Raw genomic sequence first — 17,225 nt, forward strand, 5'->3', positions numbered from 1 at the left:
CGACATATACGTATTGCACGATGCGACGGTCGGGCGGTTGCGCATGACATCATGCATGCATCTGAGGCGGTGGGTGCGCGACCAGCGCAAATTTTTTTATGTTGAAAAACTTATATAAAAATATTTTATATAAATATTAAGACAAGACATTATCTGAACTAATTATAAAAATAATATTCTTTAACTTTCAAAAAAGTTACATTACTTTTAAAATTTGCAATTTCGGGAAGTCGCGCTGGGTGCGAGTTGGGTGCGAGCTGCGTACGCGCACCTTACGCATACTCCATGTGGCCAGAAAAAAAGAGATTTGATTGGTTCATTACACTTCCTATTGTAAGTATTGAAGGATCCCACCCATTTCAATCACTCTACTTAGACCTTTTCTTAGGAGAAGACCTGTTAAAAAGAACTGCTGTTTTTTCCTGATTGCAAACCTGGTTGTTCTGATAATTTTGAAAATGGCTACAAACCAGCCCTCTTCTTCAGAATCAGAACATTCTATACTGAGGAATTTGTTCCAGAACCTCCCCCTTCAGAGAGATATTCATCTATTGTGTGGACGTTTTCACTTTTCCTCCAGGCCAGAAAAAAGTAAATGCCACAAAAGTAACTTGCAAAATCTGCAAGGCAGTGCTGTCTAGGGGAGACCCTACGTAGAAGTACTCGTGTGGAACAGCGAGTATGTGAAAACATGTGCAAACTTGACACCCAGTCAACTTCGCAAGGGAGGAAATGAGGAGACTCCTACACAAAGATGGCCTGCCCCTAGTAGGCTCTATGGCTACAAGGAATTTTTCCTGTATTGTGACAGAGGAAGTGTATACCTTCTGTCTACAAAAGTTTGCACTCTGTTGCAAATTTGAGTCTGACAAGATTGCCTATATGTGTGTGTCTAATAGCTCTACCACCCCGCTACATATGTCCCCTGTCTTCCAAACGTGAAAAAGGGGGAAGGGAAGGTTGACAGTGCCTCACAGAAGTAACACCAAGGGGAGGATTCTACCACACTGGTACTCGCCTGATTCCTCACTTCTCATCATCGGCTACTGTCAACCCCAAAAGAAATGGGAGAAAAACAAAAATAAAGAAAGTGCATATAGATCAGACAGCCATCAAGTGTTGTATGTGCTAGGACCCGCTGTGATATATCCGTGCCCAGAATAGTGAAAAACAAATATACCACGTTAAAAAGAGTAGGGCTAACTGGCAACTCCTGACTTTATTCTGTGCTGTTAGCTCACTCTGTTAAAAGTCAACCAACATGTTTCATCACTTTATCTTACGTTTCAGTGATTTCTTCAGGGTTTTTGTGGGTCAGCGTATAGCATGCACCTTTCTGAATCTTCCCTTATTGTACCTGTAGCGGTTGGTAAAACATAAAACACACACATTACATTTGTACATTGAAATGTCTCAGCGAGTGGCACTGAGTCCGGTGCGAACTGGCAAATGACCGTATATTGAGTAAAAAAGTGTATTACCAGGTGGCCTTCTCTGGCAAGCCTACCCGGCCCCCGTGGAAGAGTACTTGTCATGTACAGTCCCCTAACTCAGTAGTGGGAAACTGTGAACCGCCGAATGGTCGGTATCTGTGGCAAAAACAAGAAGCGGGATGAGCGTTTTGGAATACATCGAGCCTCACATATATGTTTGTCAGTTTTAAAGCAAGTGTCTTATTGCAAGGTTCCCTCCTTACTTCAGCAGCCTGCCCCACTCACGGTTTCCAAAAAGGTTCCCCTCTAGATGTTAACGGAATGGCTATTGAGACTCCTTACCGCTTACGCGTCCAGGTGCGGTCTGTGCTCACCCCTCGTGCGTCGTAGCGGTGCCGGCAGTCTGTTTACATAGCCCAATTCCTGGTCACGTGGAACAGACGTACCGACGTGACACAGCGCGTCACGCTTCCTAAGTAGCTGGCGCCATCTTGGATCGGGAAAATACATCAAGGATGTATCTTTATCGCCAGTGCCATTTAAAGTTGAGAATGTGATCCTAATGGAGTGTGGAACTGGTATGCACAACGGGGCTAACAAGCATTGGTAATTAGGACCCCTTTATAGGTTTAGGATATGGATTGGTATATTCCTATTTCAACCTACCAATGTGTTACTTTTTAAAAAACGATTGAGTTAATTTCGAAAACAGACATTATAGTACCCTGGCTGGAGTCCCCTGCAGATGATATGCACTGTGGTTCTACGTTGTTGAATCGAGACATACAGCTTGTCTCAGCAGATTATTCATTGGTCCCTACAGTGTCTCATAGGGGTTGCACTCTAGATCATTGAGACCTTGTTCCACTCAATAATTTCATTAAGGCCTTGGTCAGCTGTTAATTCTTCATAGATCCACCGTGCCTCTTTCTTGAGTAACCCAGCGCAGGTTAGCGGTCTAGTGGTTTAACGCCTCAATCGCATATAATGACGGTATGGCGGAAGCGCAGCGGACGAGCGCAGCGGGAGCGCCGACTTTGCGCTGAAGTCAAGCCAAAGTCCTGCCCGTCTGCACCCGTCCGCGGCCGGCCGCGACCTGCGGCCCTACACCCTGCCCAAACTTTCTTGTATTCGTCAGTGGACTTATGTTCCCTGCAACATGCTGTCCCTCTGCCGCCTGAGGCTATTAGGAGGGCCCAGGAGTGTGGCATTCTCACCACTCCGTGCACGATCACCCCTCACCCGCCCAAACTTGCTTTCTCCCCCGCACCCTCTAACTTTCCCCCTCCCACACCTGTCACTTGTGCCCTAACCATCCTCTATTTAAACACACGTTCTATGGTGAAACACCAATTAGAGATCCACCGCTTACTAGATGATACCAACATAGACATCCTTTTCTTGTCCGAGACCTGGCTGACAGAGGACTCTGTACCTGATATCCTGGCCGCTATTCCCAACGGCTACTATATTCTACACGTTAACCGTCCTGGGGGGCAAGTTGGTGGTGGAGTTGCAGCCATCATCCGTAAAGAACATGTCTTCTCCATCTTAGACTGCACTCCCATCTCCAATACTCAAACCCTCGTCATCCAGCTCCGCTCAAACACTACCTCCCTGTTTTGCGTTCTCATGTACAGACCACCCTCCTACATGCCTTCTTTCGCTCAATCAGTCGGTGAGCTTGTCTCCCAGCTTCTCATTAAACACTCCAGAATTCTCATCCTGGGTGATTTTAATTACTGGCCTAGCGACCCTCAAGAAAGCCGATTGTCTGAGCTGTTCTCAGAAACCCTTACTAGCTTGAATTGCCAGCAATTGATCTCCACTCCCACCCACTGTAAGGGCCACATACTTGATCAGGTTTGGATGGCTAACCTCGACATCTCTCCTCCACTGATCACCCCTTGCACTTGGTCAGACCACTACCTCATCTCCTTCTCTGTTGACCTTCCTAGCTTCCACCACCTTCCGCGCCCGGCTAACATCACGGCCCGTAATTGTAATAATGCCAATCTGACAAAACTTCACTCTCTTCTGGCAGCCTCAGTCCCTCCAGTTTCTGAATCAGTCTCTCACCATGCTTCTACCCTTGAGCACTGGTTGAAGACAGCAGCCGACACAGTAGCTCCTCTAAAGACCATAAAAGTCGTGCGCCCCCATGGCGCCCAGCGTTGGTTTACTGACCAGCTTAAACTTGACAAATTAGCCCTCCGCCAAGCTGAACGTCTCTGGCGCCACAAGTACGACTCCGCACTTAAGACAGAATTTACCACTTTACTTAACAAATACAAATCCTCCATACTAGAAGCTAAGACTTCCTACTTCTCCCGTAAAATCATGGAGTCGGCTTCAAAAGCCAAAGACATCTTCTCGATTGTCAATGAGCTTTCCCTTCCCGATCGCATCACTCTTCCACCCGTGCCCACCCAGGCATTGTGCGATGAGCTTAATGCCTTCTTTCAAGACAACATTTCCACAATTAAAAACAATATCTCTCCTCCTTCCCCTTCCAAATCATTTTCCCTCCCCTCTGAAAACCCTCAGAAATTTCATACTTTTCCTCCTATTTCCATCACCGACTTCCACAGTCTTCTTCACAAAGTCAGTTCTGGGTCTCCCAAGGACTGCTGCCCCCCACATATCTTCAAAGAAATCTTCATGACCTGCCCTGATCCTGCCTTGGCCCTCCTTAACTCCTCTTTAACATCAGGAGTTGTTCCAGAAGCTTTTAAGCAGGCCGTGGTGTTACCCATTTTGAAAAAGCCCAACGCAGACCCACTTGTGCTGAGCAATTACAGACCCATTTCCCTTCTCCCTTTCTTGGGAAAGATCCTAGAAACCTATGTAACTAGGTGTCTGAGCACGTTTTTGGAGACTTCCCTTTTCTTGGACCCCCAACAGGCTGGTTTTCGCCCCCTCCATTCCACAGAGATGGTGATCGCAGCTGTCATGGACACTCTTAGAACTGGTGCCGATAATAACATTTCCCAGGCCCTTGTACTGTTGGATCTCTCGGCGGCTTTTGACACGGTCGATCATACTATTTTGATCGACCGTGTCAGGAACGCCGGCATCCAGGGCATCGCCCTTGATTGGGTTCGATCCTTCTTGCAAGGCCGTTCCCAGGCAGTCCACCTTTCTACCTTCTCTGCTTCTTTCTCCCCCCTCACTTGTGGTGTTCCCCAGGGTTCAGCTCTTTCCCCGCTTCTCTTTAACCAATACATGCAACCACTCATGGTCTCTCTTCGTCACTCCCCTGCCACAATATATAATTATGCAGACGATCTGCAATTGATCTTCCCTTTGGACACCTCACCTTCCTCCCGCTCTAATTTTCAAACAACTATGTTATTCATCTCTGACTGGATGGCTCACAGCCAGCTCAAGCTGAACCCGTCTAAGACGGAACTTGTTCTGGTGGGTGGTCCTACCAATCCCTGGGATGATAATTACTGGCCCCTTTCTCTTGGCACCCCCCCTCGCCCGGTCAGCTCTGTGAAAAGCCTTGGAGTGGTCATCTCTGAGGACTTATCTATGAAATCTCAGATCTCGGCTGTCACATCATCCTGCTTTTTTCAACTGCGCAGGATCCGTAAGATCTGCCGATTTCTTACCAGAGAGGCACTCATACTAGTCATACTGGCTTTGGTCATCTCCAGGATTGACTTTGCTAATATCCTGTATGTGGGGATTCCTGCCTATCAGCTTCAAAAACTCCAGTTAATTCAGAATCAGGCCGCCCTCTTGGTGTTCCAACAACCCAAACACCAGCATGTCTCCACCCTTCTGAGGAGCCTCCACTGGCTCCCAGTGGCTAAACGATGCTCCTTCAAACTCGTGTGCACCATATTCAAATCTCTTCATAACCGTGCCCCTGAGTTCATCTCCTCCAAGCTAAAGAGATACCTCCCTACCCGCAATTTACGATCTTCTGCTGACAATCTTCTCTGCATCCCTTCTAACCGCCGCAAAAAACACGGCGGAATGCGTTTTTCCTTTTTAGGCCCTTCCTTCTGGAACTCCCTCCCTTCTTCCTTTCGCCACTGCCCCTCCTATGAGTTGTTCAGAAAAACTTTAAAAACTTTCCTTTTTAAAGTGGCCTTTGAGTAATACCCTCTGCCCTGGTTCGTTATGTCTGTCATGAGCGCCAAGAAACCGTCTCGGTGTACGTGCGCGGTATAAACTTTTTAACATAACATAACATAACAGTGTGCTGCTCATATTATGTGGGTCTCCTTGTACTCTCTCTATCACGACTCAGCGGAGATCCCTGGGTTTGTGTTTTAGGCTGTTGAAATGTTGCACCAATTTGGTCGAGAGTTTTGCTGTTTTCAATGTGCTGAGGTGTTCCTGGATTCTCACCTTGATTTTTCTGGTGGTTAACCCTATGTAGTACAATCCACATGGGCAGGATAGTTTGTATATCACGTTGCACGTGTTGCAGTTGCTGAAACTATTTAGGTGCCAGGTACTTCCATTGGTCCTGATGATGGAACTGGTTTTCATGGTAAGTGGACAGATGGTACATTCTCCACATGGGTAGTGACCCGGAGGAAGGTTAGAATGAGGCAGCTTGACTTGGGGTCGTGTGTGGACCAGCCGGTCCTTCAGACTGGATGATCGCTTGAAGGCAAACCTAGGTGGTGGCATTCGCATTGAGTTAGTGCTCAAAATGTGCCAATGTTTCCTCAATATTTGACGGATTTTTGTGGAATGTGGTCCAAAGGTAGTGATCACTGGGATGCAGTCCTTGGATTCTTTCGGTTGTCGCTCCAGTAAAGCCTCTCTTGGAGTGTTTAGTGCCCGTTTCTTTGCCTGCTTCACTGTTTTTCGGGGGTAAGCTCTGGCGATGAGTTTGTCAGTCAGTTCTTCGGACTGTTCCATGAAACTGCTGGTGGTGGTACAATTTCTCCGATACCTCATGAATTGTCCCACCGGGAGATTGTCTCGCAGGGCCCTTGGATGGAATGATTTGTAGTGTAGCAACGAGTTCTTGTCTGTGGTTTTTTGATGTACTGATGTTACAAGTTTGTTGTCTGTGGCACAGATGTCTAAGTCCAGATAAGTGGCTTTGTGCCGGTCCACAGACCAAGTGAACCTGAGACATCTATCAAGGCTATTGAGTCATGATAGAAAGCGATCTAATGTCTCTGGGGTTCCCCTCCAGATGCACAGAATGTCATCTATATATCTCTTCCAGAGGACAATGTTCCCCTGGAAGAGATTAGATGCATGGTAGATGTAGTTGGCTTCGAATTGGCCGACATAGATTCATGCCAGGCTGGGGGCAAAAGTTGCCCCCATCGAAGTTCCAGAGGTCTGCAAAAATAGTTGTATGCAAAGAAGTTGCGTGTCAAGGCTATTTCGATGCATTGCAGTACTAGGGTCTGTGCTGTGTCATAGAACCATTCTAGCTCCCCCAGGGAGCGGGCTGCTGCCACCAGTGTCGCCTCCTGGGGTATGCTAGTATAGAGTGACTCGATATCAATCGTCACCAATAGATTCTCGTCAGGGTTGTATGGGACCGTTTGGAGGTGTCTCAGAATGTCAGTCGTATCTTGTAAGTATGAGGGTTGTGTGATAACACATTCACGCAGGAAGAAATCCGCGAACTGGGAGAGCGGCTCAAGTACGGAGTTTATGCCAGAAACTATTGGCCTGCCCGGGGGTGGACGTTGTGGTTTGTGGATTTTGGGCACAATATAGAATGCTGGTATTCTGGGGGATGGATTAATCAAGAAGTCTGCCTCTTTTGCCGTAATCCACTTCTTTTCTCGGGCAGTAGCCACCATAGTCTGTATAGTGGTCTGAGATCATGACGGTGAGAATAATTATATGTATATATTCTCACACCATATGATCACAAAGGAAAAATAGACTGAAAGCTGCAGGACGATAACGTTGCTTACTTATCGTTACTGTTTGTGACGACGGATTGTGCATTCCGCTAGGATCCCTAGGACTGTTAATGTTATAATATACATTTTAACAGTATGTGATCTCTAAGGGAAAACATAATAACAAGTGTATCATTGTCACGTTGATTGTAAATGTTTAGGGTTTGCGTAGATGGGTTAGCAACACTTCTCGAGCGAAGTACAGTATCAATATTATAATATAAATAGTCACTATATATATATGAGGTAAAAGGAGCCAGAAAAGGAGTAATATTTGTAATAATATATCTGTTTCTAAGAACAAGCTGCTGACGTTACAGAGAAAAAGCGAAAAACATGCAATGACATTTTTTTCTACATATAAGTGTTTAAATATTGACAAATAGTCACAATTTATAACTAAGTACTATGCCTCTGCCTTCTTGAAACAACTTACAACTCCGGAATATGTTTGGTGATGCAAAAAGAGAATCCGATGCTAGAGAACAGAACCTGCAACAGAGATTGGCGAGTCAGAAATAACTCGGGAAAACGAAACTAATTGCACAGTAGGTGTAGTTTATATAGTTTTTTGTTGTTTAGTAGTCTATGGAAGGAAGATGTGGCTTTGCCTATGTAGATGGCACGTTTTGCAGTTTACACGTGCTCACGTTTTCACTGTTTTTCGTCTGCTCTGTGTTCGGAAAAGTTTCAAACTGTGAAGCTGAAAAGGTTTCGATTTTGATAGTAACACATATAAGGTATTATTATATACATACGTTGGAGAGTTTAAAAAGTGTTACTCTGTAAAATGTGTTCTTTGAATTTTCATGATTAGAAGCTTCTAAAAAGGAGACGTATACAAAAATATCATTATCATTAGATGAAAAAAAAAGGTTTAATATTTGTTATTTTTATGGTTCTTAATTTTAAAAATGCTAGCATTTGTAAATCGTAATCCTACCCTCGGAAAGGTGTGCTGGCGCTTGGGGCTCTGGGAAGGTTATTATATAATAAATGCCTTTTTCTATGCACCTGTAGACTTGGCTTTTAAACGTTTAATTGCCTAGTCTGTATCTTTACACTTCCTCCAAACATTTTGGTACTGGTATTTTAATATTGTAGTGAGCCATTCAGTAGTATGTGTTTATGTATACACTGTTCTAAAAGTGAAGCTGCTGTACTTTTTGCCAGACACTCTCCTTGCAGAATTGTAATAATTCAGCCAATACCCAAGTAGTCATGGTGCAAAGTGGGCCTTAGGGCATGAACTGCTTCAAACTACTATACACTAAGCATGCAGTCTTCTATGCATGGGAAACTTGTCTTTTATAGCTTTTATTATCCAGTCTATATTCTTACACTTCCAGAAAACTCTTTGTGATTGCTGATTCAGTATTGTAGTGAAGTATTCAGCAGAATGCCTGTATGTATGCACTGTGCTAAAAATGAAGCTCTTCTAAATTCAGACAGACAATCTACTTGCAGAACTGTAATTATCCAGTCAGTACTCAAGTAATCATGGTGCAAAGTAGGACTTAGGCCATGTACTGCTTTAAACCTGTATAGAGTATGCATGCACTCTTCTACGTAGCTGCACATTTGTTTTTTATACATTCAATTGTCCAGTCTGTATCATTAGATTTTCACAATCATTCTCACTTTACTGTTTCAATACTGTAGTGAGCCATTCAGCAGTATTTCCTTATATATGTACTGTGGTAAAACTGAAGCTTTTATAAATTCAGTCATGCACTCTCTTTGCAGAACTGTAATCATGCAGTCAGTACCCACGTAATTATGGAGCAAAATAGGCCTTAGTATATGGACTGCTTCAAACTCCTACTTACTATGCATGTACTGTTCTATGCACCTCCAAATTTACCTTTTATATGTTGAATTCCCCAGTCTCTATCCTTACACTTCCACCAAACACTCTGTCATTCCTGTTATAGTTTTGTAGTGACTCATTGATTAGTGTGTAGTAATCTATTCACTACATTCAAACAGTAATCAGCAGATGTACAATAAGTGGTACATTCCCAGAGATATGGCAGTTATTGTGCACTGTGATATCAGCACAATGGATGCACCGTATTTACAATGTAGTGTATTATGGAGCAAAATCGGCACAGATATGTGATGTATTTGTGTTGTGAAGGTGGTGCATTGCTTGACTTGCGTTTCAAGTGCAACGCAGCTCCAGCAATGCTCTTGGGGTTCTATGCTCACAAAGCTGTGTCAATCCTTACACCTGTTTCAAGCAGATGCAGGGTTTCGATGTAGCATAGCACTAAAAGAGACTGAATGAAATATTATAGATTTCACTCAGTCACTTTTAGGAGGTGTTCCTATGCTAAAACACCTCCACTCCCCCCCCCCACCCTCTCTGTGCAGGAAAGTCTGTTTCTGGCGCAGGGCTTTAGAATGTGATGCACCTTACATATGCATTACATTATAAATATCAGGTACTATGGTACATCTTTTGCAACACCGCTGCATCACAAAAGTGACGGAAAACATGTGTTAAAGAGGTATAAAGGGGTTGTAAATTCACTCCTAACACATACAAATTCACCCAGGCAGTTTCACTAGCAGTGCAAATTGAAGCATAGACTTCTAACATATTTATATGGATGTGTTACATTGAAGTGCTTTGGGTGTACTACAGTATAGTATAGGTAAACACCTTATACATTTATGCTGTAGCACTCTCTTATAGTTTTGCACTTTCACTTTCACATTCACCATATACTACTAATTCATTCATTCATTTATGCACTACACATTCATTCTGACAGAGTTTTACACACTAATATAGAACTATAGTTTTTTTAAGCCAGTGGAGGTAGTTTTGAAAAGAAGTCTTTTTTTCTTTTTAGTTTTCTATTTTTGTTTTCTATTTTTTCAGCAAGTTTTTAGTTGTTTTTTTTAAACCAAAAAAATTAAACTGGAAACAAAAAAACTGTGGAACAGGAAGAAAAAAGAAAAAAAAATATTAATATTTTGGGCAACGGTGATTTTCTTTGCTCTTCACAATGAGGTGAATAGAATGCTCAACGTAACAAAGCAGTTCTCTGCAAAATTTACAATGAATTGTAAGATCTGCAAACTGAGGCACAATAATAGGATGTGGACTGCTCAGAGGAGGTGGTGGTGCAGTTGAGGTAGAAGGAACTGCAGGTTGAGGGTTCTCTTGGAACCTTTGTGTTGCCATCCTTTCATAATTATTTGGATGCAACTTTTTGACATGGCGAACCATTGAGGCTGTCCCGAAAGAGTACATTTTAGTGGGGTCACCCCTGGAAAGTGTAACCTCACAGATCTTGCATGTTACTTTTGGTACATTCACCTTTTTCTGTCCCTCCGGAAATGAAGAAAACTTCCAAATGAAAGCTTCTTTTCTCTTTTACTGAGGTGGCTCAGCAACAAAATCTTCCTTAGAGGAATGTTCTGATGAAGTCTCAAAAAGAGCAGCCATTGTAGAGTTTGGTTGTAAAAGACTACAGCTCCACAGAATAGATGTTTCTCCTGGGAAAGTCAAAGTAGGATGATCAAAATGAGAGGGGTCTTTCAACAGTTGGAATAGGAAGTATTATGAACCAATCAAAACTCTCCTTTTATGGTCACATGACTTTGCACACGCTTACAGTGCTCTTACGGTGCTCTTAAGATGCGAGTACATACGACGTACCTCTGCGATTTGCGTAATTGCTTTAAACAGTAATAATCGCCTATTAAAAGTAAAAAAAAACTATTTTCATGATTGTCCTAGATACTGTCTTCCATTATTTTTGTACATTAAATATATAAATATATGTTTTTGAACAATTAGAAACTTTTGCGCCGTACACTTACGGGCGCCGTATATGACGTCACGCAGAAGTGTGGATGCGATGCACAAGGCCAAAGCGTATCCGTAACAAGTGCGCGGCTATGCGCAGAGGACCATTTGCCGTACAAATTCTGGAGTGATCACTGTATGCGTACGGTGACCCAAAAAAATATGAAAAAGGAATTATACAGATTTTAATTGTAAAAAATGGAGAAAAAAAATTGTATATAAAAAGATTGGGATTTAGTTTTGTTATTATTTTACATTAAGAATATGAAATACAATTTAAAAAATAAAATAAATATAAATATTTTTAATAACAAAGAGCCATATGTAGGAAGCCTAACTGTGCTTGCAAATGCTGACATTCGCAGAATGTGAGCATTTGCGACCGCAATTAGGGCAGTGTGCTATGTAGCACACAAAAACCCACATGCAAAATAGGAAATCGCAAAATTAGCGATTCCTTATTTTGCTATTACATTTTTCAGCGAATATATATATATATATATATATATATATATATATATATATATATATATATATATATATATATATATATATATATTACCTACTGGCGGTCGCCAGTAGGTATATATAGTTAGGATTTTTTCTCTATGGGATTTTTGAAAATTCTATGTCTAATAACTTTGGCGTTTGTGGACGGAATTGGCTGAAATTTTCAGGAAAATGGAACATTTTGTTTCTGAGCAGCCCCTGACAATTTGGGGGGGGTTTCATCAAGGGGGGGCCGAGAAAAAAGGGGGGTCCCAAAACGCGTTTTTCCCATGTTAATTTCCATAGGGCGGTTGGCCTCACTTTTAGCTCGAACGGCTGAATGGATTTGCACGAAACTTGGCAAAATTGTAGGGACTGTTAGCCCGATGTGCCTTTGCTAGGTCTCAATATATGTGCTTCAGTGGATTTTGAGTAATTTAGGTTCAAAAAAAGATATATATCTGGGCGGAGCCTAACCACACATCTGATCTGATTGGCTGTCAGCACTTCATCCAAGAAGTGTTGGCAGCCATCTTGGGACCAATATACATGATAGCACCTCATTAAAAAGCATTGTAGTTAATAGAGGGTTTTAGGACTTTAGTTACATTATAAATCATTTGTTGATGGTACCATACTCGTTTTAGGAACTGTGGTGGGTTCTAAGGTGATTTTACCATGTGAAAAAACCTTCTGCTGTGATATCATGAATATTGTTTGAAAGAAAACTAATATCTCATGATTTTCCCACAGTGGTTTGGAAGGGGATCTATAAGCTAAACTGAAAGCATATTTTCTGTAAATTCACATTATCTTTCTCAGTCATGTGAAAATGAAGTCTGACATTCTCAGTAAAACATGTACATCCAACAAGGACAGAGACTGTCAGTTGATTCCTTTGTGTTCTACTGCAGCCTCCTAGAGTGTTCTAAAGAACAACTAGAGCGCTAACAGTCCTACTTATTACAAAGGTATGGCACACCTGAAGCCATCTTGATTGGAATAAAGTGGTAACTCTTAAAACATTTAATTTAAAAAGAAACAACATGAGGGGGAATATTTGGCCATAGAAAGTATGATTAGTGCTGCAGAATGAAAAATTAGGGCACATTTTGAGTGACTTCTCAAATCCTTTTCTATTTCATTAAAACATTCTGACATGCAGTCTCCCAAAATGGCCACCAGAGACAAAAGAGCCCAAATGTAGCCCAAATATCACCCAGATGTAGCCCAAGTATAGCCCAATGACAGAATGTCCCAGAGTGTTCTAAAGAACAACTAGAGCGCTAACAGTCCTACTTATTACAAAGGTATGGCACACCTGAAGCCATCTTGATTGGAATAAAGTGGTAACTCTTAAAACATTTAATTTAAAAAGAAACAACATGAGGGGGTATATTTTGCCATAGAAAGTATGATTAGTGCTGCAGAATGAAAAATTAGGGCACATTTTGAGTGACTTCTCAAATCCTTTTCTATTTCATTAAAACATTCTGACATGCAGTCTCCCAAAATGGCCACCAGAGACAAAAGAGCCCAAATGTAGCCCAAATATCACCCAGATGTAGCCCAAGTATAGCCCAATGACAGAATGTCCCAGAATGTTCTAAAGAACAACTAGAGCGCTAACAGTCCTACTTATTACAAAGGTATAGCACACCTGGAGCCATCGTGATAGGAATAAAGTGGTAACTCTTAAAACATTTAATTTAAAAAGGAACAAAATGAGGGGGTATATTATGCAATAGAAGGTATTATTAGTGCTGCAGAAAGAAAAATTAGGGCACATTTTGAGTGACTTTTCAAATCCTCTTCTATTTCATTAAAACATTCTGACATGCAGTCTCCCAAAATGGCCACCAGAGACAAAAGAGCCCAAATGTAGCCCAAATATCACCCAGATGTAGCCCAAGTATAGCCCAATGACAGAATGTCCCAGAGTGTTCTAAAGAACAACTAGAGCGCTAACAGTCCTACTTATTACAAAGGTATGGCACACCTGAAGCCATCTTGATTGGAATAAAGTGGTAACTCTTAAAACATTTAATTTAAAAAGGAACAAAATGAGGGGGTATATTTTGCCATATGAATTATGATTAGTGCTGCAGAAAGAAAAATTAGGGCACATTTTGAGTGACTTCTCAAACCCTCTTCAATTTCATTAAAAAATTCTGACATACAGTCTCCCAAGATGGCCACCAGAGACAAAAGAGCCTAAATGTAGCCCAAATATCACCCAGATGTACCCCAAGTATAGTCCAATGACAGAATGTCCCAGAGTGTTCTAAAGAACAACTAGAGCACTAACAGTCTTACTTATGACAAAAGTATGGCACACCAGAAGCCATCTTGATTGGAATGAAGTGGTAAGTCTGAAAACACTCAATTTAAAAAGGAACAACATGAGGGGGTTAATTTTGCCATAGAAAGTATGATTAGTGCTTCAGAAAGAAAAATTAGGGATCCTTTTGAGTGACTTCTCAAATCCTCTTCTATTTCATTAAAAAAATTCTGACATGCAGACTGAAACATGCACTTTGAATACCAGCAGCAGACGTCCCTGGTGAGCAGTAGCTTTACTACAGTGATCTAATGTGCAACTAGAGTGCTAACATTCAGAATTTATGGCAAATGTGTGACACATCTGAATGCCTTCTTGATGGAACCAAAGTAAACAAGCATTGAAAATGCAATAGATCTCGCCCTCGTTTAAGTTAAAGCCATTCTGTTTGTAATGAGGTGGCTTTTTAGCTTTGCTTTTATTAGTGTTTTTTCAACTTTCATGTAAATAACATGCATCTGTATGCATATAAGTATATGTATGCATGCATTTATGTTTGTATTTATATAGATATACAGATGATATATGTTTATATATGTATGTATATATATATATTCACTGAAAAAACCATAGGCTATAGACCATATATAGTTAGGAATTAGCATTTACAAAACCTTGAAAATTCACTGAAAAAACCATAGGTTATAGACCATATATAGTTAGGAATTAGCATTTACAAAACCTTGAAAATTCACTGAAAAAACCATAGGTTATAGACCATATATAGTTAGGAATTCGCATTTACAAAACCTTATTTTACTCACACAAAACCATTGAAATTCCATATATAGTTAGTTGCACTAACTATATATCGCGCACCCGCAATCCACTGCTGATGATGTCACATATTACATCATTCATGACATGGTCAGTGACATCACTGATGACATCACTGATGACATCTCAAATGACATCACTGATGACATCACTGATGACAACATCCAGTGACTGTATGTTTCTGTAAAGTTAAAATATGTCTTACATATTGAAGAATGAGTGGATGTATAAGTGTCTGGATGAAGGATTTAGTAGGTGCATGACTGACTGTATGAGTGAGTGATTAAATGTGTCTCACTGAGTGCATGGGTTAGTGACTAAACTGTCTTAATTTGTGCATCATTATGTCTGTTGTTCTGTAAACTGTTGCATGTGTTGATAAGTAGCTATATGAGTAACTATATGGGTTATTGATTGGTTGCCCAAGTATTTGTATGGGAGACTGAGTGTGTGTGTGGGTGGCTGGGAGGTGTATGACTCTGTGCATAGATGTGTGAGCAGTTGATTCACTAGATGTATGGTTTCAAAAGTGCATGTGGAAACAGCTGTATGGGCGGTTGACTGTGTGCATGAGTGTATTGGTGAGTGAATGGATATCTCAGTGCTACATGTCAAAGTAAGTACATATGTAAAACACAGTACATGTGAGAGTTGACATATATAAATAACTGTGCATAAGAGCCAGTGAATGTGTGAGTGGCTGTATGGATCATTGTGAACTTGTATCAGGGATTGTATAAGAGAGTAAATATGTGTTAGTATATGTTTGAATAAGTAAAGTTTGTATAACTGTATAGTTGAGGAAATGGAGGTGTGATTGATTCTTTGCATGACTGACTAGGTGTGTGAGTAACTCCATGGATGAGTGACAGTCTGTGAGTGTCTGTTTACACTGATTGTATCTAAGGTTATATTAGAGTCTGAAGAGGTTCATCGTATTATCACATGAATGATATCATCAGTGATGTGATCAGTAATGTCAAATGAGATGTCATCAGTGATGTCATCAGTGATGTCATTTGAGATGTCATCAGTGATGTCATTTGAGATGTCATCAGTGATGTCATCAGTGATGTCACTGACCATGTCATGAATGATGTAATATGTGACATCATCAGCAGTGGATTGCGGGTGCGCGATATATAGTTAGTGCAACTAACTATATATGGAATTTCAATGGTTTTGTGTGAGTAAAATAAGGTTTTGTAAATGCGAATTCCTAACTATATATGGTTTATAACCTATGGTTTTTTCAGTGAATATATATATATATATATATTCACTGAAAAAACTAAAGGTTTCAGCCACGTTATAGTTAGGAATTAGCATTTAAAAAACCTTAGAAATTCACTGAAAAAACCATAGGTTTCATTCATGTTATAGGTAGCTGGACATTTCACTCATACAAAACCATCGAAATTGGCCGTTATAGTTAGATCGGCTATGTCTTGAGTGATGTCACTGACCATGTCATGAGTGATGTAATATGTGACGTCATCAGCAGTGCATTGCGGGCGCGCAAGTTATAATTAGCTGAACTAACTATAACGGGGGAATTTCAAAGGTTTTGTATGAGTAAAATGACCAGCTAACTATAACTGGTGTGAAACCTATGGTTTTTTCAGTGAATTTCAAAGGTTTTTAAAATGCTAATTCCTAACTATAAAGTGTGTGAAACCTATGGTTTTTTCAGGGAATATATATATATATATATATATATATATTACCTACTGGCGATAGCCAGTAGGTATATATAGTTAGGATTTTTTTCCTATGGGATTTTTGAAAATTCTATGTCGAATAACTTTGGCGTTTAAGGACAGAATTGGCTGAAATTTTCAGGAAAATGGAACATTTTGTTTCTGAGCAGCCCCTGAAAATTTGGGGGGGTTTCGTCAAGGGGGGGCCGAGAAAAAAGGGGGGTCCCAAAACGTGTTTTTCCCATGCAATTTTCCATAGGGGCGGTTGGCCTCACTTTTAGCCTGAACGGCTGAATGGATTTACACCAAACTTGGCAAAATTGTAGGGACTGGTAGCCCGATGTGCCTTTGCTATGTCTCAAGATATAGGCTCCAGTGGTTTTTACAAAAATTAACTTTGAAAAATATATATTGGGCTACATTGGGCTATATATATGTTGGAGCCCAAATGTAGCCCAATGTAGCCCAATGTAGCCCAATGTAGCCCAAAGATGGCCACCAGAGACAAAAAAAACAAATGTAGCCCAAATATCAGCCAGATGTAGCCCAACTATAGCCCAATGACAGAATGTCCCAGAGTGTTCTAAAGAACAACTAGAGTGCTAACAGTCCTACTTATTACAAAGGTATGGCACACCTGAAGCCATCTTGATTGGAATAAAGTGGTAACTCTTAAAACATTTAATTTAAAAAGGAACAAAATGAGGGGGTTCATTTTGCCATAGAAAGTATGATTAGCGAATTTATGACAAAATCCTGCAT

General features: G+C 41.0%; 1 protein-coding gene across 1 annotated transcript in view; it reads right to left on the reverse strand.

Annotated features, from left to right (window-relative positions):
* The window catches only part of LOC147736939 (uncharacterized), a 54,851-nt gene extending 48,492 nt beyond the window's left edge, over positions 1 to 6,359 (reverse strand). Inside the window, exon 1 of the mRNA XM_086922318.1 lies at positions 5,909 to 6,359. Within this exon, the coding sequence (XP_086778444.1) occupies positions 5,909 to 6,359 (451 nt within the window). The remainder of the gene's footprint in view (positions 1 to 5,908) is intronic.
* Positions 6,360 to 17,225: the final 10,866 nt, after the last annotated feature.

Source organism: Lissotriton vulgaris, chromosome 1_1 (genome assembly GCF_964263255.1).
Source record: "Lissotriton vulgaris chromosome 1_1, aLisVul1.2, whole genome shotgun sequence".
Classification (NCBI taxonomy): domain Eukaryota; kingdom Metazoa; phylum Chordata; class Amphibia; order Caudata; family Salamandridae; genus Lissotriton; species Lissotriton vulgaris.